The sequence below is a fragment of the Macaca thibetana genome, chromosome 9 (genome assembly GCF_024542745.1).
Source record: "Macaca thibetana thibetana isolate TM-01 chromosome 9, ASM2454274v1, whole genome shotgun sequence".
NCBI classification, from domain to species: domain Eukaryota; kingdom Metazoa; phylum Chordata; class Mammalia; order Primates; family Cercopithecidae; genus Macaca; species Macaca thibetana.
The window spans coordinates 48180869-48204578 of record NC_065586.1 but is presented as its reverse complement, the minus strand read 5'-3'; the positions used below and the strand labels follow the sequence as shown (position 1 = coordinate 48204578).

At 42.6% G+C, this 23710-nt stretch overlaps 1 protein-coding gene across 3 annotated transcripts in view; it reads right to left on the bottom strand.

Moving 5' to 3' along the window:
- Positions 1–15048: 15048 nt before the first annotated feature.
- GRID1 (glutamate ionotropic receptor delta type subunit 1) overlaps positions 15049–23710 on the bottom strand; it is a 791529-nt gene continuing 782867 nt past the window's right edge. For all 3 annotated transcript variants that reach the window (XM_050803825.1, XM_050803827.1, XM_050803826.1), the window contains one exon: positions 15049–16671. In XM_050803825.1, coding sequence (XP_050659782.1) covers positions 16243–16671 — 429 coding nt within the window. In that variant the 3' untranslated portion in view covers positions 15049–16242. The remainder of the gene's footprint in view (positions 16672–23710) is intronic.

The window sequence follows — 23710 nt, the reverse complement described above, 5'->3', positions numbered from 1 at the left end:
AGAACGAAAAGTAAAGATAAAATAAAAACTTCTATTTTTCTTGTTATTAATTGTTCTAACACAAAACAGTTTGTTCCAATTAATAGCAACAGTTTTTTAAATGATTATAGCTTATATATAAGTAAAACGAATAAGGGTGGTGATTCAAAGAACAAGAAGGAACAATCAGGAATATTTTGTTATTATAAGGTGCTTGCACTGCCTGTGAAGTGGTATAATATTATTTGAAAGTGGACCTAGATTGGTTGTAAATATATATTGCAAACTCCAGGCCAACCAGTAGGAAAAAAAAGAAAAAGAAGTATAAATGATATGCTAAGAAAGGAGAGAAAATAGAATTATATAAAATGCTCAAGTAAAGCGACAAAAGACAGAAAAGCAAAAACTAAACACAAAGGCAATAAATAGAAAAGATATTAATCCAATCATATTAATAATCATTTCAAACATGAAATATCTAAATACACAATTAAAAAATTATCAGAGTGGATCAAAATCCCACAAGAAACCCACTTTAAATACAAAGAAACATATAGATTAGAAGAAATGGAGAAATGCATATCATGCTAACACTAATCAAAACAAAAAGGAAGAAGCTGCATTAATATTAAACAGAACAGACTTGACAGTAAGAAATATAATCAGGGATCAAGAGGGGTAATGATAAAGGGATAGATTTACAATAATATACAACAATCCTTGATGGGTGTGCACCTAAAATAAGAGCATCAAAACATGTAAGTCAGAAACTGATAGAACTTCAAAGAGAAGTAGATGAATCCACTATTATGTTTGCAGACTTTAGCACTCCTTTATCAGAAATGGACAAATCCAGCAGGCAGCAAATAACTAATGACATAGTTGAAATCAACACCTCCATCAATCAACTTGATATAATTCACATCTATAGACTACTTCATCCAATAAAAGTATAGTGCAAATTCTTTTTAAGATCATGCAAAATATTTACCAAAATAGACCAACATTCTTGGCCACAAAAAACCAACAAATTTTTTAAAAATAGAAATCATACAATGTTTTCTCTCAGAACAAAATAGAATTAAACTAGAAAAGAATAATTAAAGGTAGGTGAAAAGTCCCCAGATACTTAGTAATTAAACAACACATTTCTAAATAACATTGGTGAATGAAAAAAATCTGAAGAGAAATTTGGAAATATTTTGAACTAAACAAAAATAAACAGTTCATCAAGAATTGTGGCATGCAGCAAAAGCAGTGCTTTGAGAGAAATTTGTAGCAGTCACCGTATATACTTTTATAAAAGGAAATATCTAAAGTGAATGATCTATGCTTCCACTTTAGAAAACTGGCAAAAGAAGACTAAATTAAATCCAATGTAAGTAGAAGAAAGAAACAATAAAAATTAAAGCAGAAATAAATGAAATTTAAAACAGAAAATCGATAGAGAAAATGAACAAATCCAAAAGCTGGTTCTTTGAAAGATGAGTAAAATGTATAAAAATCTAGTCTGCTTACCAAAGGAAAAAAGAAGACAAAAATTACTAATATCAGAAATGAAGAAGAGACATCAGTACAGATCTTATGAACATTTAAAGGAAAATAAAAGTACTATGAATAACTCAATGCCTACAAATTTGATTATTTAGATAAAATAGAAGAGAAAGGCACATGTGCCAAATAACATACAAGAAAAAGTAGGCGATCTGAATACACCTATATCTACTAAATAATTTGAATAAAAAATTCAAAACCATTCAAAATCCAAAGCATCAAACCCAGATGGGTTCACTGATCAATTCTACCAAACATTTAAAGAAAAATAATGACAATTTCCACAATCTCTTCCAGAAGACAAAAGCAGAGGACAAACTTCCTAATTCATTCTGTGAGGCCAGCATTACCCTAATACCAAAACCAAAGACATTTTACAAGAAAATAAAAGTACAGACCAACATTTCTAATGAACACATATGCAGAAAATCTCAACAAAATATTTGCAAATTGAATTCAATAAAAAAATTATACATCATGACCAAGTGTCATTTATCCAAGGTATGAAATGCTAGTTCATTCTATCAACAGACTAAACAACAGCAACCAAAAGTTCATGATTATATCAATAAACGCAGGAAAAGCACATTTAAAACAACTTGATGCCTATTCATAATTAAAACTCATGGCACACTAGAAAAAGAAGAAAATTTTCTCAACTTGGTAAAAAAAAAATCTACAAGAACCTGTAACTAACATTTTACTTGATGGTGAGAAATTAGAACATTTCCCATTAAGATCAGGAAAAAGACAAGTATATCTCCTCTTGTCATTCCTTTTCAAAATATTAAAACTATGCAATAAGCAAGATAGTTCAGTAACACAAGAAAAGGAAATAAAAAGTATGCAGATTGGGAGGAAAGATATAAAACTTTTTGTTCATAGGTGACGTATTTCTTTATGTTGAAATCTGAAACAACCAACAAAAGAACTCCCGAAACTTAAAAGCAATTATAGAAAGCCTTCAGATACAAGGTTAATATACATATTAAATTGACTTTCTATATGTCAACAATAAATGGAATTGGACATTAAAGCCACAGTACCATCTACAGTAGTGCCAAAAATATTAAATTACTTGGCATAAATCTAGCAAAATATTACAAGATCTATATAAGAAATGACAAAACTTTGATGAAATAAATCAAAGAAGAACCAGATAAATAGAAAGATATTCTATGTTCATGGATAGAAACACTCAATACTGTCAAGGTATCAGTTCTTCCCAACTTGATCAATAGACTAAATACAGTCTCAACCAAAATCCCGGTAGTTATTTTGTGGATATCAACAAAATGATTCTAAACTTTATATGAAGAAGCAAAAGACCCAGAATGGCCAAAACAATATTGCAAATGAACAAAGTCAGAAAACTGACACTATCAGACTTTAAGACTTACTATGAAGCTACAATGTGGTATTAGCAAAAGAATAGACAGGTAGATCAATGGAAAAGAATAGAGAGCCCAGAAGTAGAACCACATAAACATAGTCAACTAAATTTTGATATAGAAGCAAAGGTAATGCAATGAAGAAAGATACTCTTTTCAACAAATGTTCTGGAATAACTGAAAATCCACATGAAAGAAAAAAAAAAAAAACCTACAAAGAATTTAGATAGAGACCGACAAAAATTAACTCAAAAGAAACCATAGACCTAAATGCAAAGAACACAACTATAAAACTTCCACAAGATATCACAGGAGAAAATCTACATGACCTTGAGTATGATGATGACTTTTTAGATACAACAGCAAAGGCAAAATCTATGAAATAAAAAATCAGTAAGGTGACTGCATCAAAATTAAAAATTTCTGCTCTGCTGAAGATACTATCAAGAGCATGAGAAGACAACCACAGATTGGGAGAATATATTTTCAACATACATATCTGATAAAAAGATTATTATCAAAAAAATACTAAGAAGCCTTATATTCAACAATGAAAAATCAAACAACTCAATTTAAAAATTGGGCAAAAGACCTGAACAGACACTTCATCAAAGAAAACATACAGATGTCAAATAAGCATATAAAAAATGCTTCACATCATATGCCATTAGGGAACTGCAAATTAAAACAGAGATACCACAACCTATCTTTTAGAATGGACAAAGTCCAAAACAGTGATAGTATCAAATGAGAAGGAATAGGAACTTTCATTTATTGATGGTGAATACAGCCACTTTAGAAGATAGTTTGGTAATTTCTGACAAATTCGGGAGATTCTGACAAACACAATCTTATTATCCAAACCAGCAATTGTGCTTTTAGGTATTTACCCAAATGAGTTAAAAACTTAATGGCCACCAAAAACCTACACATGGATGTTTGCAGTAGCTTTATTTGTAATTCTTAAAAGTGTTGTTTCAGGCAGAAGACAAATATCTCAGAAAGAAACAGAGACATAGAGGGAGAAATAAAGAGACACAGAAAAAATAAATATATTGAAAAGCCCAAATGATTCCTTACTGCATATAACGATAGTTAAAAAATTATTATTGAAGTTTTGTTGAAAATATATGTAAAATTACAATTATAGAAAATGGAGGGGATTAAATGAAGTTAAGGTGTTTTAAGATCCCGATTTTGTCTTGGACATGGTAAAATATATATTTATATCTGTAGGATAATCCCTTTAAGAATATAAAAATGTACAACCAACAAGCTAACAGAGAGAGGATATTGAATAACAAAGCATTATTTTAACTACTAAGAAGGCAAAAAGGGGATAATTAAAATAGAACAAAAGGCAAAAATAGAAAACAAGACTATCGATCTAAACCCAAATACATCAGCAATTATATTGACTGTGAACGCGCTAATTATTTTAAACACCATATTAAAATACACACACATACGGACACACACACAGAACCTCAAACTGCTTTCAAATGTCACACCTTAAATATAAGAACGCAGAAAAGTTGAAAGTAAGAAATGGAAAGGTATTAATTTTTTCAAAGTTTATCTGTGGATTCAATGCAGTTTCAGCCAAAATCTCAAGAGTAATTTTCCAGAAAATAGCATGATGTTTTAAAATTTATGTGTAAATGCAAAGGACTGACTCACATAACCAGATATCAAGATTGATGACAAAGTTACATCAACTAAGACAGTAGGGCATTAGTGCAAAAGCAGACAAATGGGTCAACAGAATATGATATGAAAATAGGCCTACACACGTAAGATCACTGTATTAATGATAAATCTGACACCGCAGTGTAATGAGAAATGGACGTTTTTCTATAAATGTTTCTGTAATAAATGAATGTCCATACTAAAAATATATTGTAACCTCTTTCTCACATCATACTAAAAAATTGATTCCAGGCAGCTTGCAGATGTAAATGTAAAGGCAAAACAAACATCAACACAAAACACCCAGAAGAAAACAAGAAAATATCTTCGTGGCCTTATAGGCAGAGTTTTCAGAAATAGGACATATCTAACTCTGAAGATTAAAAAAAAAAAAAGTTGAAAATGAACTTACAGTTAAATTAACAACTTCTGTTCATCAAAAGATGCCAGAAAGAGAGTGAAAAGGTAAACCATGCTATGGAAGAAAAGAGACAGCTCACAAAAGCAATATGCAAATAAGCATACGTAAAAGGCTCAATCTCATTAATCATCAGTAAATGCAAATTAAAATCACAATTAAGTGTACTGCATTCTCACTAGAATGGCTGAAAATTAGAATATATGATTGCACTGGTGTTAATGAGGATGTGGGACAACTGCAACTCTCAAACACTGCAGGCCGAGTGCATAAATCAGTACAACTATTTCTGAAAACAGTTTAGAAGTATCTACATAAAATTGAACACATGCATACCTGTGACCGAGCAAACCAACAGAAAGGCATACATAAATTCACCCAACATGTCCAAAAAATGCTTATTGGGATACTGCTTGTTATAACCCAAAATGAACTCAGGTCAAAAATCTATTGATAGTAGAATGCATAAATTGTGGCATATTCATACAAAGAAATCCTGTATAACAATGAAATGAACTTCATGCAGAACCATAAAGTCCCTAAAGCCAATGTTGAATGGGGAAAAAAAAAACAGACAAAAAAGTATAATCGATTCTATCTCAACTTATTTCTTTCTTTTTTTCTTTTTCTTTTTTGAGACGGAGTCTTGCTCTGTCACCAGGCTGGAGTACAGTGGCACGATCTCAGCTCACTGCAACCTCCGCTTCCCAGGTTCAAGCAATTCTCCTGCCTCAGTCTCCCGAGTAGCTGGGATTACAGGTGTGTGCCACCACGCCCAGCTAATTTTTGTATTTTTAGTAGAGAGGGGGTTTCACCATGTTGATCAGGCTGGTCTCGATCTCATGACTTCATGATCTGCCCACCTCGGCCTCCCAAAGTGCTGGGATTACAGGCAGGAGCCACCGCGCCAGGCCTCTATCTCAAAAAATCTCAACTCTATCTCAATGTATTTCTAAAACAGATGAAATTAATCAATGGTTCTAGCATTTATAGTACTGGTTACCTTCAGAGTTCCAGAGTTGTCAACTGAGGAGATATACAAGAGGAAATTCTATTCTCATTTTGGGTTAGGGCCTACACAAGAGCACTCACAGTGTTAAAATGAACCAACCTCTATACTTATGATTTATGCACCTTTCTAAGTAAATTTTATAATTTTCTAAACAATTATATTATAAAACTGTGACCTTGTAATTGGGCCTTTTGTGACCATTTTCCTGTACTACTACTAATGGTCATCATTTCTGAGCACTTGCTGTACGTCAGTCACTGGCACTAGGTGTTTTAGTCCAAGTTTTCTTTTCTTTCTTTTTTTTTTGTTTTCGGAGATGGTGTTTCACTGTTGTTGCCCAGGCCGGAATGCAATGGCGCGATCTCGGCTCATTGCAATCTCCACCTCTGGAATTGAAGCAATTCTCCTACCTCAGCCTCTCGAGTAGCTGGTGTTACAGGTGCCCACCACCACACCTGGCTAATTTTTTGTATTTTTAGTAGGGACAGGGCTTCACCATGTTGGCCAGGCTGGTCTCAACCTCAGGTGATTCACCCACCTCGGCCTCCCAAAGTACTGGGATTACAGGCATGAGCCACCATGCCCAACCTCCAAATTTTCTAAGTTTATTCTTCAAGATAAAATTGCTGCTCACGTTGTTTAGATTTCATAGGTATGGAAACTGATGCTCAGAGAAGTTAAGGGACTTACTCATGGTCATATAACTAAAATCCTACCTCCAAAAGCACACCTTTCTGATTCTAACACTGACTCCTGTGTAGTTCTGTGCATTAGTATTCTTCAGGCATCCATTCAGAATAGTGGCCTCCCACAGCCAAATTAGAATTATGCAGGATACACTCACACTATCCCAACCGCAAAAAGGCTGACTAGTGTTTTCTCCACGAATGCCACACCTTCCACACTGCCTGCCCTCACCTGCAAGCTTGCAGTCCTTGGTGGCTGAGACCTAGATCTGGGGAGGTGACCGTCTGTCTGATGGGTCTTGTGTCTCCATCTTCAGAACATGTGGGGCAATTCAGGGCAGAAAGAGCATGAGCTTTATTTAGGCTGACAGACAAGATGAATGACCTTGAGAAAACCACTTAATTACCCTAAGTCTCATTCTCTGCATTTATCAAAAAGAGATTTCTTTAATTTTCCAGGGTGAAAAGGAGTTAATTCTCTTGGGACATGCTAGGCATATGATGCATGTGAATTCCTTTTCTTTCCCCTCTCGACTCCCCTAGAGTAAATATATTTTATTTCTTTCCCGCCCCACACTCATTTTCCATCTTTCTCTACTCTGCCTCAGTGGACTCCCTCGCTGTCTGCTCTTGGGACTGGCAGGAGATTAGCTGGCAGGAGACCAGTGAAGTCAGAGTATGTACTTCCGCAGCTGGCTGCTTTTAGAGTCACCATTGAATAGCTTATCTCTGGAGCTGCGCTCAGCTCCTGTCAGGCAGTCCTGACCATAGTTAGAAAATGAGATCCCTCCTTCCACCTTGTTGGGCTGTCAGCAGGTAAGGGCGTGCTGCTCTTCCTACACTCAGGCTTCTCCTCTATGGAAGAAAAGAGACAGCTCACAAGAGCAATATGCACATAAGCATGTGTAAAAGGCTCAATCTCATTAATCCTCAGTTCTCCTTGTGACTTTGCTTTGCCTGCGCACATCTTTCCAAATAGTCTCTCTCCCCAAATTTCTCAGTTTCCCTGTGCCATCTCTTTCTTACCATGCAGGATCCTTACTGACACAGCAGCTCACTCTGTCATTTTCTCTAGAATACATCAAGCACTTTCTACATGAGATTACTTAGTCTGGTCAGATGACAAGTTGCCAACAAAAGAAGATTTAACTACCTTTGGAATTCGGGCCTAAGGTAAAGGCACAAGCCAAAAAAAAGCAGACATGATGGAATGGATGTAAAATAATCCCAGCACATATACAGCTCGTTGCTTCAGGTGTGTGCATTTATTTCCCCCATAAAACACAAGGGGTTGGATGCTACCTGAAAAACACAGGGCTATCACCCTAGGAACCTCGGAAGGTCTTGTGTTTTTTTGAACTATATGGACATGAACCTTACCTCGCAAACTATATTCTGAAAGATGCATAGATACCTCTGCCAGCTTTGGAGAGGCAGTTTCCCTGAAGTTTGCTTCTTTTCAGCTGCACTTCATCATGAGCATGTCTGAAAGTCAGGAGCTGAGAGGGCACTGACTGAGCCTCTCACAATCAAATCACTCCTCTCTAGGTAAGCCAGGCTGCTTTTCATTTGCTTTCCGAGAACAATCAGAATGATTACCTGAGAGGGTCTCGGGAACAGAAGTGAGGGCTGCTGTTACTGCTAGCCCCCAGTGGGAGAGTGAGACCTAAAGCAAGCATTCCAGTTCTACGGATGAAAATGGAAATGCTTCCTTCCTCTGTCTCAGCAGACAAGCTGGAAGGAAGTGGTCTGTACGTGAATGTTACGAATAAGATGGTTGACTAAGCTCAAAGCCTGAGCAGTTCACACCAAGAGGCAGGATGCTGTAGGTGCACAAATCACAAGAACTTCTATTTATAAGAGTGTGTTTGTGCAAGTACCTTACCCACATTATCACTGATCTTCAAAACAGCTCAGGACTCAGAATCCATTCTACAGGTGAGGAGGAGAAGGAAGGCTCAGAGACATTGGTAATAGGATCAAGGATACCCATCTAGTGAGTGGCAAAGAACAGATTTTAAGCCAGATCTGTCTTTTCCTACTCTAATCTACTGAATCAGCACTAGGCCATGCTGTTTTGCAGTAAAAAAAGTAATTTGCCACAAAGCAAAGGGAAGCATGGCCTTGCTTGTCAGGAGCCAGCTCTGGTCTTTGGAAACTGTATAGGTTCTGCAAGAGGCTCAGCTGGCAGAAGAGGGGAGCTTATGAACTGGGAAAACATCATTTCAGCAATCATGAATCACACATAGCTCTGTGAATTCATTCTTATCACTTCAAATCCAAAATCATACAACTGTAAAGTCCAGAGCCAAAATGCAAAAGCAGGTCTCACTTATTTTATTGACACAGCATTTGTCTAGCATTCGTACCCATCTAAGGTGCACAAATCCCTTCTTCCTGCACCCCTTGCCTAGGGAGCCAGGCCTAGAACAGAGCAAACATGGATATATCCCAGGCAGGGCACTGGCCCTTCCCATCCAAGAAGGCCACAGGGAGGTAAGGGGTTGAAAGTAAGAGGTAAAGTGAAAGGAATCCTGTCTACTTAATGTCAGGGAAACAAACATGAGAGCTTCAGGGGAAGACAGACCAGCCAAAATCCTCTGAACGAAGACATGAGCGAGGGAGGTCTCTGAGGAGGTTGACTTCACCATTGAAATGCAAGCGAGAGGATGCTGGAGGGTGGTGGATTGTCAAGTGGCAGGGCACAGGCACCAAGCTGGAATAGTAAACACGGTGGTGGGGAGTGGACTGGGTAATACTAGAGCATTTAGAACCAAAATCAGCCCAGGGACTGAGTGTGGAGACAGCCAATTCCCTGCCAGTCTATTATTTCTGGAGGAAGAGCTTGAATAAGTTTATTTCACTCAATTTTTTTTGCTTGCCTCAAATTAAGGATGGATGAAGCAGTTCTAAGGACTGAGAAGTTGTGCTATGGGAACCAACTCCCAATTGCAGCTTTTTTTATGATTACTAACTATGGAATTTTCACCAAATAGAAGATATAGGTATTATTGTCACTAATATAAGAATGAAACAGTGAGATTCAAAGAAGTAAAAAGGAATGTGCTCAAGATGTCACCCCCAATAAGAGCCAGACATAGGAATCCAGCCCAGATCTGGCCAGTTTTAGTATTCATTCCTTTGACTTATCTTGACCACTTTCTTGGGTGCCAGGATCAGGGCACCAGCCCCACCCTGTTGCCCATGCATCTCATGGTGCCCAGGGTGCCCTGCCAGTGGGATTTTTCCACCTCCTCTTAGTCAAAGCCCCAAGGCCCGCATCTGCAATGCATTTTCTACACTCTCTCCTCTGGCTACTGTTCTGCTTTTCACCTCAGATGAGCACCAAAATAAGATTGCTCCTAAACACTCACCTTGGAAGAGTGAGATGCAGAGGCTTGCCTGACTCACAACTCTTAAGGCAAGTGGCTAAGAGCTTTTATATGAGAATTTTAGGAATATGTGAAAGATATGAACCAGGATCCTGGAATAAATGCACATACACACATGCATACATACATGCACAAGCAATTTGGCAGATAATTTTTGGAGGTTTTTCAGGCACCTCTTAGGTCTGTCAAGGGACTTTGATGGAGGAATTCCTGCCCAGGGGAGAATCCTAAAACCCTTTAGAGCACTAGTTAGCCTCAGAGTTTCCCTTAGCTTGATGCACACTTTGCCTTTGGCAGAAGGAGGAGATGCCTCTTGGGGAGTCTAGGGGAGGAAGGAGATACCCTTAGAGGAACAGTCCAGCTTCTGAGTAAACCTAACAGACTGATGCCCTGCCTGGCTGAGGCAGCTTCAGGGGAGCAGATATCTAGCCCAACGCTGTGGTTAGAAATGACCCTGTTAGCCCAGCCTAGCTACAGCCACTGCAGGGGGCCACAAGCAGATACTCACCGACTGCCCTGAAGCCACTGGAGAGAAGGCAGCAGATGTAGAGGCTGGGGTACCTGATAGGCTGGTGACAGGGAAGGTCAGCACAGATGCAGCAGCTGAGGCACAGCGGGTATGCTCTCCAGGAGGGAGAGCCGGCTGTACTGGCAGGAGTATGCACTAAGGACTCAGACAGACAAGAAAGTGAATCTCAACACTCTCTCTCACCAGCTTTGGAACCATGTCTTTTTGAGTCTCAGTTTTCCTATCTATAAATCTATTTATAATATTTTTTACCTTGCATGACTGATCTGAGAATAAGAGAGTGTTTATATGTGAGGGGTATAGTACAGTCCCTCAAACACCACACCTGATCGAGATATAGTCACTGATACAGATGATAATGGGTATTCTTATTAGGAAGCAGGATGTTTTGGAGAATGCTTGGGGATTCTTTGCATATTTCAGGGATTCTGGTTGCAAATCAGGATTTTAGAACAAGGGACTGATGATAGAGGAGGGTTTGCTGAGCACACCAGGCAGCTTTGCAGACAAGAGGCCACATTGCAGGAGCTGCTCCTTCCTCCTCGGTGGCTGATTGCAGAGCACCGCTTGGCTGATTGTTGCATTGAGATTGTGCACTGGGCAGGGAAGCTCTGAAACAGCCTCTTTTCTGCCCTGGTTTCTGTTTCTGATGAGCATATCTCCATTTGTTTATGTCACCCAAGTGCATTGCCACGTGCTTTAAAACTCTACATGCATGTGTCTGATACGGTGAGTGTGTTTGCATAGACTTAGGTGTTTGTGCATGAACATGTACATATGTGTATATGTGTCTGTGTGTACTTATTTTAGATGTACAAGTCTCCATATGTTGGTGAATATTTTGTTTTCCTCTGAGTTTGGACACCCCTGAGTCTCTGGCAACTGTATGCTTGAATCTACCAGCAACTGAGCTCTCCTTGGGGCACATTTGGTTGCTCACCGTAAGTAATCCAGGTCTGTCTAGTGCCCTCTCTTCCAGATCCCAGCCATCAGCCATTGTAAACTTCTGTGCCCATCTTTTTTTTTTTTTTTTCCCTGCAGAGAGAGTTTCTATTATCTCTGGAGCTCAGTGCTCAATGTCAAGTTCAGAGGTGAGACAATAAATGCTGGCAGGGGAGGGATGATCAGACATTACAGTCAATTGCCCCTTCCTCTTTCGTAGGAGGTGACTATTAGCTCACCTGATTTATCTGGAATAGGTTCCCTTCTCTCGTAAGTAATCTCCTCTGACTAAATACCACCACTGAGAGGCAAAAGAAAAAAACAGACAATGAGTAAAGTTATTGGCACAGAAGAGGGTTATTTATGTGCAGTGTCTTGGTACAAAGGGTGAGGATAATAAGAATAAACAGTTTTATTAAAACAACTAATGGCATAAAAGAATATTTTAGATATTAAAAAATGTTACATTAGGAACAGAAATGCTGCCTCTTTTATTGTGTCCACAGCAAGGAAAGGTCAGTTAAAATTGTCTGGAGCTTTTATCTCATTTTCTTTTGCCAAGCCTTGGAGTACAAGGCTCTAGTTAAGACGCAGATGCTAACTCATGAGCAGATACTTTTGGGAGTGAAGGTTTCCTGAAAACGAAGCTGGAGGCACTCAATTAAGTGGCCCCTTCACCTTGGAAGCAGAAGGTCACATAGAGACCTGAGTTAGCTGTTAGACCTTGCCCATCTCTGTTATTTAATAATATTTAAAATGTTTAATATTTCAATTTTTTATAATATTTCTATCACCTATTATTAAATGCAATGACTTTTAAATGAAAATGCACAGGCCATGGATTGCATCCCTCCATGTCCTCATGGCCTTTAGGATCACTGGGCTTTTCTTCTTTAATGTGTCTGCTTCTCCTTCAGTGCTTGAAAAGATAAACATTAGGTATGAAATTAGTTTTACCTTGGTACTATTTGGAGGATTTCTAATTTAGGAACTAGGTAGCTTCTTCTTAAGAAAACAGCCGTTTGTGATTCCCCACAGCTGCTCCTGTCCACCCATCTGCTCACGGAATCCAGTGGTGTCTGTTGCCCACCCCTCGGCCCCAGTCTCAGGAGTGACCCCAATGTGGAGAAGCCTGTCCTTGGTGCAGGACAGAAGAACTAGGGCTGGGCATCCTCCCTTTGGTTTCTAAAAGAAGAAGTCTTGATCATGACAGACAGCCCCCTTAGATCAGCTTTACTGAGCTCGAGGCCAACAGCGGGGCTGTTTCCACCACAAAGTCACTGAAGCCAGGGGACTTTTTCAGAGGTTGGCTAAAAAGCACGTGCATCTGAGGGTAGGGGATCAGGTTGATGGCTCGAGGCCTGTAGGATGACTGAGGGCATAGGATGTTCACTGAAGAAAGGTCTCCACAGATCCTGTAAGGGCCAAACTTTGAGAAACCAAGCTATGGCTCCACCAGGAATGATAGTCCCTTAGCCCTGAGACCTAAGCACAGGGAAGCAACTTATCTAGAGGAGAGGGTGAGTGCAGAGATGAGAGTGGCAGCACAGTCCGCTGACAATTAAAAGGGTGTTAATTCCTCCAGGCCATGGGAATACTTCTCTACACTGATCAATCATGACCCAGTTCTCTCCTAAGACACTTCCAAGAACTTAATATTTTAAAGAACACTGTTAGGTTAACCAAAAATTAGACTTGCTGCTCAGCCTGTCCCTCACACTGTCCCCGGTTGGTTTCAGGGAACTCTGGATATGCACTGGGTGAGGAGGGCATGGCCTACCTCCAGGCATATCTGAGACCCCCTTGAGGAGTTTTTCTCATGACTGTCCCTGCCGATGGCACAGAATTTACTTCATAATCTCAGCATGCCCAGAAACAAGCAGACAGTATTTCTTCACCCCAGAGAATAAGAGCATAGGGAGCAAAGACAAGATTTATTATTAAACAACTTTAATCCAAATGCTGATTATTATTTGCAGTGTCTGAAGGCACAAAATATACCTAAAATGTATGGAATAGTCTAAACAGAGTTATAAATCCAAAGAGCAAAGCATGAAAAAAGATACATTCTGAGCTGACACAGAAATCTGAGTTGGGAAGATTTTTTTTTCCTAGAGAACTTGCTTGACTATCAATCATTTCCCCTCATGCCAAGGGTAGAAAATTCTAAAAAAAAAAAAAAATAATAACATAAACGGTGAAGAATAACACCATGAGGTGTTAAGGATTTTGTATAAGCAGAATACTTCTCTTGAGGATGCTGGTCTCTCTCTCTTTCTCTCTCTCTCTCACACACACACACACACACACACATGCACAAACACATCCTCCATCTCCCTCTCTTTCCTCCTTGACACTCATTCTAAGCAGAACCGTCCAAGAAGACATCCATGCTATACCCCAGAAGACAGGCCATCTCAGGGGGCAATGGGGAAACAGAGTTGGTGTGAGATAAGGCAGTGAGACCAGAGTTTGATTAAAAAAAAAATATATATATATATATATATATATATATGAAAAATTGACCATTCAGGGCAGGGCCCCCAATGTGCTGATGGAAAACAAAGCCTGCTCTTCCTCGGGGTCATGGTAGCCCACCTAGGCTTCTCTGAGCATGCCTGGCTTCAAGCTCCACATGCTCTGATTGGAGAAATGTCAATGGATTGCCTAGGTAGCACGAATATCAGACCATTCTCAGCATCCAGCGATAAATAACATAATTATAAACACTCTCTTCCCCACAGTGCTTTCAGCTGACTGTGTGATGTGGCCGTTCTTTACTGCTCAATCATGTCACTAGGGACTTTAGGAAAGAAATCAATCCCGAGCTAGTTATCACCCTCATAAATACATCTCTCTAGAAACTCCATAAGGCTATAGAAGAAGCAATCAATAGGACTTTGTATTTCTCCACGATCACAGACCCAGGCTCTCAGCTCCGTGATTACTGCTGGCTGTGGGAGCTCCACCTCCTTCAGTGACAGATGTGGGCTGTGTATTCCATTCTGACGGGTCTGGAGATCAGAATAACCTTTGTCTTTAGGAGAGGAACTGAAGTGACACAACTCAGATTCCCCCAGTTCCACTCCTAATGGTTCTTTCCCTGATTCTGTAGTTTAGTTGCCTCAGAAAGGGCAACTGAAGGAGGGGGAGCTGTTAGGTAGTCCTAGGCTTACAAAACTGGATTTCCCCGCAGCTGTACCTGCACAGGCATAGGCCTGGAAATCTCAGAGGATATCAGATGCCCTGAGTGGGAAGGGCCCCTGCTCTGGGCTGGATTGCTGCTTGAAGAGGACTCCAGGCCTGGTCTGGAGAGGGTGGTGAAGCTGGAAGGGAGGGTTTGTGCTGGAGCCATCCCTGTTTGTTGGACTGCCTGCAGGATTTAGGACCCTGAGATAGGCCTTCTCTTTTGGGGCTACAAGCAACTTCCCTGGTGGATGGGAGTTACACTTATGCTTCTTATCTAAGGGGCAACACTTTCATCCTACCTAAACAAACATGGTCTCTTTTCTCTATTTCTCAGCATGCCCCATCACCTGGAGTACTGGTCCACCCACCTGGGCACCTCCCCCAACTCTTTCTAAAAGGATCTGTTTACCTGACACCACGAAGCTTCTACTCCCTGCATCTATGGCCTCACTTCCTTCTCTCACCCGGGACCATGGGCCAAAACCCAAGGGAACATTCTTCCTCTACCTCGCCTTTTGTTCCACCACCTCACCTGGTCCATGTAACTAACCCCACCTCGCAACTCCTTGCCCCCATGGACCTTCTTCCAGATCAACCCCACCTCTGCCCAGCCTCCCTGAGGAAATGATGGAGTCTGCCCTCCTCCCCCCAATATTCTATCACTTTTTGATTCTTCTAATTTTGAAAAGAAAATAAGAAACAAAGCCAACAGGATGAGATGAGAACAGCTCAGTATCAAAGTCCTCAATTACCTTATTACAGGTAACTGTCAGCTTCTCTTGGGCCCACGGGGCAGAGGCACACTGCGGCACACACAGCAGTGACCATCTCGTCCCGCATGATCCAGGACAGGACAGGACAGGACAGGACGGCCCTGAGTCCAGGGCACCTCCTCAGTCCCAGGCTACCCAGAACAGCCGATCACCCTACAGCACAGCAACCCAGTAGGCGAGCCCAATACGGGCTCCAGACTCACTCTTTATCCAGCTGAAGGACTAAAAGGAATGAGGGGCCAGGAGCAAAGAAATGGGGCAGCAAGCTATGGGACAAGGCAGCTAGTGGCATGTGGGGCTCCTCGTCTTCCCTTCTCCCCCAGCAGAGAGGGGCTTCTTATCTGGTCGCCCCTCCTGCCCTCAGAAAGGCCCAGGAATGGGGGGGCTCCTTTGGCACTTCAGAATGATCACAAGTAATTTTCCTTTTTATTCATATAGAACAAAATTTACAAAGTCATTCATACAGTTTTTGTGTTTTTTTACTGACTTCGAAAATTGGGAATATTCAAAATACACTTTTACCCCACTCCATTCTGTCATTATTTACACATATGTACAAGAAAAATGACAGAGTCTCTGTGTGTGTGTGTGTGTGCGAGTGTGTGTGGTTTGTGTTGTTGTCTTCTTGTATTAAAAAGCTCTGCTGGTCGGGTGGGTGGGAGGGTGGGCGGGAGGGCAGGCGGCGCGGTCAGATGGAGGTCCCGTGGGAGGTGTCCAGAGCTTCTGGAAGGACGCCTCCAGGCACGGGCTGGAAGGACATGGGGATGGGGGTCTTCACCGGGCTCTGCCGGAACAGCCCCCCGTTGGGCGACCTGTGTTTGCACTGCATGGAGGGCATGGTGGCTGAGCTGCTCAGCGGCAGTGGCAGGTTGCTGCTGGGCACTGATGAGAGTGTCCGGCTGGTGCCATGGCTGCTCTGCTCCGGCAGAAAGGTGCTGACTGAGAGCTGGGTGTTCTGGTACTCCCGTGTTGGCTCCAAGGTCTGGGTGGGAGCCAGGCCCCCCATCTCCAGGGCCGAGAGCTCAATCGACGCTGGGGAAATCTGCTTGTGAGCAATGTCTTCATCCATGAGGCTGTTCATACGCCGGTGGACCTGCTCCAAGTTCACTTCTTTGTCCTGGAGGGAAGGCACAGGAAGGTCAGGTGGGGCCCTAACAGTAAGTCAAGGCTGGCTTGCTACAACTCTGGATGTCTGGAGGCACCAGGCCTGGTCAGTCTGTTGGGCTGTGGGTGAGTATCCCATTCATGTGGCTCCCACCTCCCCTCAATTATATGGCCAACCCTCAGTCATCTGGGGAAGCCATGGGGTAGACATGATCCCTATGTAACAAAGAAGATGCCATCAACAGGCCTTGGCTGCATCCTACCTTGCCTCTGTACTCAGTTTAGAGTCACTGCCACACCCAGAACCAACCCTTAGGACAAGATGCTTTGAAGAGCAGGCAGAGACAGGAGAAGTCCCACAGGAATAAAGGAAATGGTCCTCGAGCCCCTAAGGTGCCCCATGAATATGCCACTTCAAGTTCATGATGATGAAAAGACTTTGTATGATCATCCCCACCTTACACAAGAGGAGGTTCAAGCCCAGGAAGGTTCAATGACTCCTCAGAGTCACAGGTCCATGAGTGTTAGAGGCAGCTTGGAGGCCTGGAGCCAGAGAGAAGCCCTGCCTCACCCAGTGACCTCTGTCCTCCCTGTGCAATCTCCTCAGGCAGCCCAAGGAAGGGGACATGTCCTTGTCTGGAAGGGCAAGAGGGCAAGGGTTCCTGCATGGAGATTGTGAGGAATGGGACTTCCCCAGGGTCAGCTGACTCTCCTGGTTTCATGAGGGTTCAAGGCTATCTAAGTGGGTGATCTCACACCTGATACTGTCTCACCACAGTGGGTGACATCACAGGAAATTACTTGGTTTGTTCATTTGTTAAGAAAGAAAACAAAACAGAATATTGTTCCTTTCAAATAACTTGATGATTTGTCTACAATGTCAGAATAATTAAAGGCAGACAAACTGCTTGAAAGCTCAAGGAAGACGTCATCTCCTTCCTTAGCTTCCCCGCAGTGAGGTGGGCACAGGATCTGGTGCTCAGCAAAGGAGCCATATGAGCTTCCCGGTGAGGCTGAAGCTGCAGGGACTTTGTAAGCAACATGGGTGCTGATGGGCCAGGGAACGTGGTGACCTCTCCCTCACCTCAAACTCCTAGAGAAATACAGTCCCGAAGCTCAGCTCCCAGGCACCCCTGCAGGTGGTCTCATGTTGGCATCTTGTATCAGAGAAAGCAACCCATCCCCTGTCCACCTTGCAGAGGAGTTAGAAATATTCAGAAATATAGGAGCCCTGAATATGCTTTCAGAAGAAAACAAAGGAATCACATGAATCTAAGAGCCATTCCAATGACTGCTTTGAGCTTCTGTGGGGATGATCGGAGAGGATTTCCACCCCCAGAAGTTCAGCTGAAAGATGGGCATGAGCCCTGACCAGATGAGTGCATGAATTACAGGGCTAACCCCCATGAAAGGTCAACTCAGTGTTCCCCAGGCAAGGAAGTTAAGTGCTCTACAGTTCACTCCTTGCTTCAATGTCCCCTGGCACATAGAAGGTGGGACCAATGCTCTCTCCACACCTTTATGAGTTCATGGTTGGCACACAGAGCTTGGCTTCTGATGAGACACCTGCTGTCATTCTCAGAATTCTTCCCAGGACAAGAAAACTGACAACACCCATAAGACAACTTGACAAGTCATGCCAGGGCAGGAGGAAATCAAGAGAGCCAACTGGTTTGACAGTAGAGGATACTATGGGATGTGGCTTGGTGTCATAGGTGAAAATGATATCAGAAACCACTGGCACAGCTTCATAGGCACAGTCACAACTCCAGTGATCTGAAGCCCACCCACACAAGCAGAGCTCAGTTCATTGGTGCTGGAGACTATCTCTAAGTTAGGGTCACCTCTGCATGGCAAGTGTCATGGGGAAATCAGGGGGACTGGCTGGAGAATGCCAGGCTTCTACTTGGCCCAGCTAAATATTGTTCATGCAATGCTTATGCTGACTCCTTCAAAGGTTTGTAAAATATAGAGCAAACCAAATTCAAGTTATTTTCCTAATTACCTTATGCCATGGTGGAGCCAGCTCTGTTCAACTTTGCTCCTTTTTGTGTGTTCTATTTTGTCTGCTTTGTTTTCATTTTTGCATGTTAGACTACTTTAGGAATATTTTATAACTGTTATACAGGATATTAGTGGCTTAGCGCCACTCAGCATCAATGATCTTTTCCCAAGGAAGTCTATGGTTTATTGCTTTTAGGGAGTTACTATCCCCACTGGATAACAGTTTGACAGGCTATCAAGAGGCAGGTTACCTGACAAAGAGATAGGACCATGACCCAAATAAGGACAGTAAGATTGAAGCTGAATCCTGAACAAAGAGACAGAGAGACAGAAAACAGCGGGTGCTTCATCTGCTGCAGCAGTGGGACTCCGTCAAACCTTCTCTTCCACAGCTGTCCTCCTAGTGTCTGGGTGCTGGGCCTCCAGACAAGCCCTGACTCCTGCCCAGCATCAAGTCTGCATCTCTAGCATTCTTGGGACTGCTATGAGCTCCTGTTAAACTGTGGATAGAGTGTCATCTGTATTAGCGAGACTCAGTGCCACAATCATTTTGGTGAATATTTGTATCTATAAGGCATGTTCATTTTGAAATGTATGAATGGCACAAAACAAGTACCAGGGAGTCTGGAAGTTGTAGTTGAGAGAGGAATTCAGATACTTTCAGGGTTTAATAAGATAACCTTCTCTTCTCTTTGCAGCTAGCAAAGCTTGGAGAAGGCTGAACAAGCTGGTCACCCTCACTGGCAGAGACTTTCATTTCTGTGGAAGGGAAATTGATGACCTGGGGACCACTGGAAGAACTAGTTAGTAACTAGTCAGCTGCATAATCTTCCCTTTTCCTCCCTTCTAACTTCCCTTCAGGACTTTAAGGACCCCTTTGAAGATGAAAAGAAAGAAAGTTTGAGTGGACTCAATTGAAGTGGGAACCGGGTGTCTTGGTTCCAGGGTTGCTCAACTCTGGATTCTGGCAGTTGATAGAGGGCCTGTCCTTTTTCTCAGTCAATTGAGCACTAGCCCAGGGTGTTCAGGAGATGCTCCCATTTTGTCAGAGTTTGGAGAGAAGGAAAGATTAACTTCCTGTCCAAGAAAGCCACAGGGAGGTAGGGGGTTGGAAGTAAGGGACAAGGTGAAAGAACTGTTTCTACTTAATGCCAGGGAAACAAACATGAGAGCTTCAGGGAAAGACAGACCAGCCAAAATCCTCTGAAGGAAGATGTGAGCAAGGCACGTCTCTGAGCTGGAAGACTTCACCACTGAAGGGTGAGGGAGAGAAAGATGGAGCGTGGTGGACTGTCAAGTGGCAGGGCACAGGTGTCAAGATGGAATGGTAAACATGGCGGTGGGGAGTGGATTGGGTAATACTAGAGCATTTAGAATCAAAACCAGCCCTGAGACTGACTGTGGAGATAGCTAGTTCCCTGACAGTCTGTTATTTCTGAAGAAAGAGCTTGACTAAGTTTATTTTACCCATATTTTTTTTTGCTTGCCTCAAATTAAGGATGGATGAAGCAGTTCTAAAGACTGCTAAGCTGTGCTGCGGGAACCAACTCTCAACTGCAGTTATCATTAGCCTTTAAAGTCTCTGTGTCAGGACATGCAGAAAGTGTCTACACCAAATGGACAAATGTTCCAGGGGGGTTTCCTATCCAAATAGTTATTAAGAAATCCATCCTCTTCACATCAGTGTCACCTCATTCTACTCAAATTCCATCATTCCCAATAGCTCCAACACCAGGACAAATCCTGGGAGATGAGGGTACCATCTCGAGCCTCTTATTTTGGTTGTTTAACTGAATAAGAAAATGTGTATAACTGCAGCAAATGACTCCTGTGTTTTCTGAAAAACAAATGCAGCCATTTGCTGTGTCTCACAATGTGTCCTTTAAGTTGCCTGCTCCTGCTGCTGTCTGTGGGAGCCAGAGCTGAGGTGCGGAGAACAGACTGCCTGGTTTGGAAACCCTGGAAGCATGGTCTGCTTGTATCACCTGGGGCCGTAGATTTAGCACTCATAAAGTCATGTCTGGCTGTTCCTTCTGTGTCTCCAGCCAAGGAAAGAGGAGACAGGAGTAATCAGCCTACTCAAGGAAAGAGGCAGGAGTGATTTGAATAATTATCTATCTTTTAGACAAAATGGTGCATTCTATTATGTTATGCAAATTCAAATAATGGGCTTTTTTATGTGAACTACATCCGTTTACATCCTCATTATCCCAAGGTTTCAGTGTTCGGCCAGGTAATGACAGCTGTGAAAAGAGACTTGGAAACTTATTGCTACCTTCATTAATTTACTGTAGGTAACTGACCTAGTGAAACATCCCTGAATATGAAATAAAATTCACAGACTGTGTTTACCCATGAATCCGGCTGAATTCCAGCTCTGTGTTTCTCATCCCATATTAAACTGACGACAGATGCACCAACAGAGGTTACTGGGGAACCTCTCCCAGGGATTGTCTTGCAGAGATAAAGTTCTGTAATTAAGCCACTGTTCACCAATGTGGAAATAATACAGTGTATTGGAAAACGGTAATTAACTAAACTATCATCTTTGTAACAGCCTGTTACACGTGGGACTCCTTAGAACAGACTTTGCTTGGAGTCCAACAGCTCTTATTTTAAGTTGGGCAGGAACAAAACTGGGGATGAGGGACTTCCCCCTGACTGAGCTGGCTGTTGGTGGCATTATCCTGTTACCACTGAGACCAACCAGGTGCTAAATTGGACCCAAGGGCTGGGAGACATGCCACCAACACAATCTTCAGTGTTGTTCCCAAGACTTACCCAACCCCAACGGGCTGGGCTAGGGGTCTGAGAGTATTGGCTGGATAAGGACAAAGGAGCTCAATTACTTAAGTGAAATGGTCTCAGGAGATGGTGGTAGTTTTTCAAAGCATCAGGAGAAAGAGTTCTGATCAGTTCAACCACAGATATTTTAGGGAGGGCAATGAGAGCGAACCGACAATGACTTCACATCATGGTGGTAGCAGCAGGTGCACCAAGGAATGAGCTGAGGCTAGGGGTACAGCAGCTTGCTCAAGGCCAGCAATTCCACAGTAAGTGGAAGGTCAGGACAAGAGCTCACATCTACCAGGTTCCCAAACCTGGGCTCTTTTCTTTTCCTTTTTTGTTTGTTTGTTTGTTTGTTTGAGACAGGGTCTCCGTCTGTCTCCCAGGCTAGAGTGCAGTGGCCTAATCTCGGCTCACTGCAGCCTTGAACTCCTGGGCTCAAGCAATCCTCTTGTCTCAGCCTCCTGAGTAGCTGGGACTACAGGCACATACCATCTCACCTGGCTAATTAAAAACAAATTGCAGAGACTGAGGTCTAGCTTTCTTTGCCCAGGCTGGTCTCCAACTCCTGGCTTCAAGCAATTCTCCTGCCTTGGCCTCCCAAAGTGCTGGGATTACAGGCATGCGCCACTACACCCAGCCTAAAACCTGGGCTCTTTTCCATGACATCAGTGTGTCAAGAAATTCATCCTCCCCACACCAGTAAGAATTCATTCTACTCAAATTTCATTACCCCCAGTAGCTTCTCACCTTGGAATGCTGGCATAGATCAGAGGTTTTCATCCTTGGCTGGATATCAGAAGCACATGTGGAGATTTTAGAAATTATGGCAGTCCAGATCTCCCTAATATGACCCTTTGGGAAACAGGGCCCAAGCATCTGTATTTCTAAAAAGCCCCAGAATTCATCACCTCTGATATGCAGCCAGAATTGAAAGCCACTGATCCAGCTGCAATGATTACACAACAATTTAACATTAATAACATTTTCTTTATGTGAGTCCAGACTAGTTCATTCATTCAATAAACGGGCTTGAGCTCCTACTACCAGATGAGCTAATGTTCTTGATAAAGCATCTATCTTGGTCCCTGGCACATAGAAAGTGCTCAATACTTCAATTATATTCATCACCCCTTAATGAGAGCTTCCACTGTTCCAGAGAGAAGGCAAATTGATGGGAATCCAGAGGTGAGGAGGCACTGACGGATCTGAAGCAGAGACAGGCAGGTAAATAATTACTGGCAATGTGGAGCACACCCAGCAAGGGAGGCAGCTAGTGGTGGCAGCAGGCAGGGGAGGCTTTGCCAAGTGATCTGGTTTTGAGATACACAGTGGTGTATGGTAAGTGTTCCATGGCTTCTCACTGGAGGCCGTGGGCTGAAATATGCACACTCACTATTCTTACTCTCATGCTAAGCCATTTGCTCCTGAGCATAGTTCTCAGGCCAGGCTGTTTCCAGCAGAAGGGAGAGACTGAGGTTCAGATAATGTAAATGTGTAACCAGAAGCCAGGAACCTAGCCCCAGGTAGAGCACCAAGTCACAACCTTCATTCCCAAGTCCTCTGGAAAATGCTGCCTCAGAACCCAATGGGCTCATGCATATACCCAGTGGAAAGGACAGCGCCCTGGCCTTTTGACAAGCTTGTACCTGGGAGGCAGCAGGGGTACAGAGGTAGACACATTGTTCACATCCCATCTCTACCCTTCTCACTTCTGAGATGGATTTCATCAAGGATAAGGATGCCTTCCTCAACTACTGAAGAGGACTAACAAGATTGCTCAGCACAGGAAAGGAGCCCTAAGGTGTCACTTGTCTCCCTCATATTCCTCATTGCCTAGCCCAGAACCTTTGGATGGAGTAGCCCCTTGGCCACCATCAACCAAGCATGACCCTGGGCCAGGCACATCTTTAATTCACTTTATATGCCTTCCCTTGTTGAATCCTCAATGCAACACTGCTGGGTTGGCATAAATGAAGAAGAAAAATGTGCAGAAGGGCAAACTCTTTACATGCAGTTGAAGAAGACATCAAAGGAGTGGAGGCAAGGAAGGGTGTGGAGTGGAAGAAGTGAGGGCCTCTGGGATCGAATCTTTCATAGCAGGTGGGGGCATGCAGACAGAGGCTGCCCACAGCCAGAACAGAGGGGCCATCTGCTCCTCTGTCCCCTGCTGCCCGGCCACCCTGGCCTCAGCCAGCTCCTGTGTGCGATGGAAGCCAGGCCAAGGGAGGGCAGGCAAGGCAGAAAGCAAGAATTCCAAA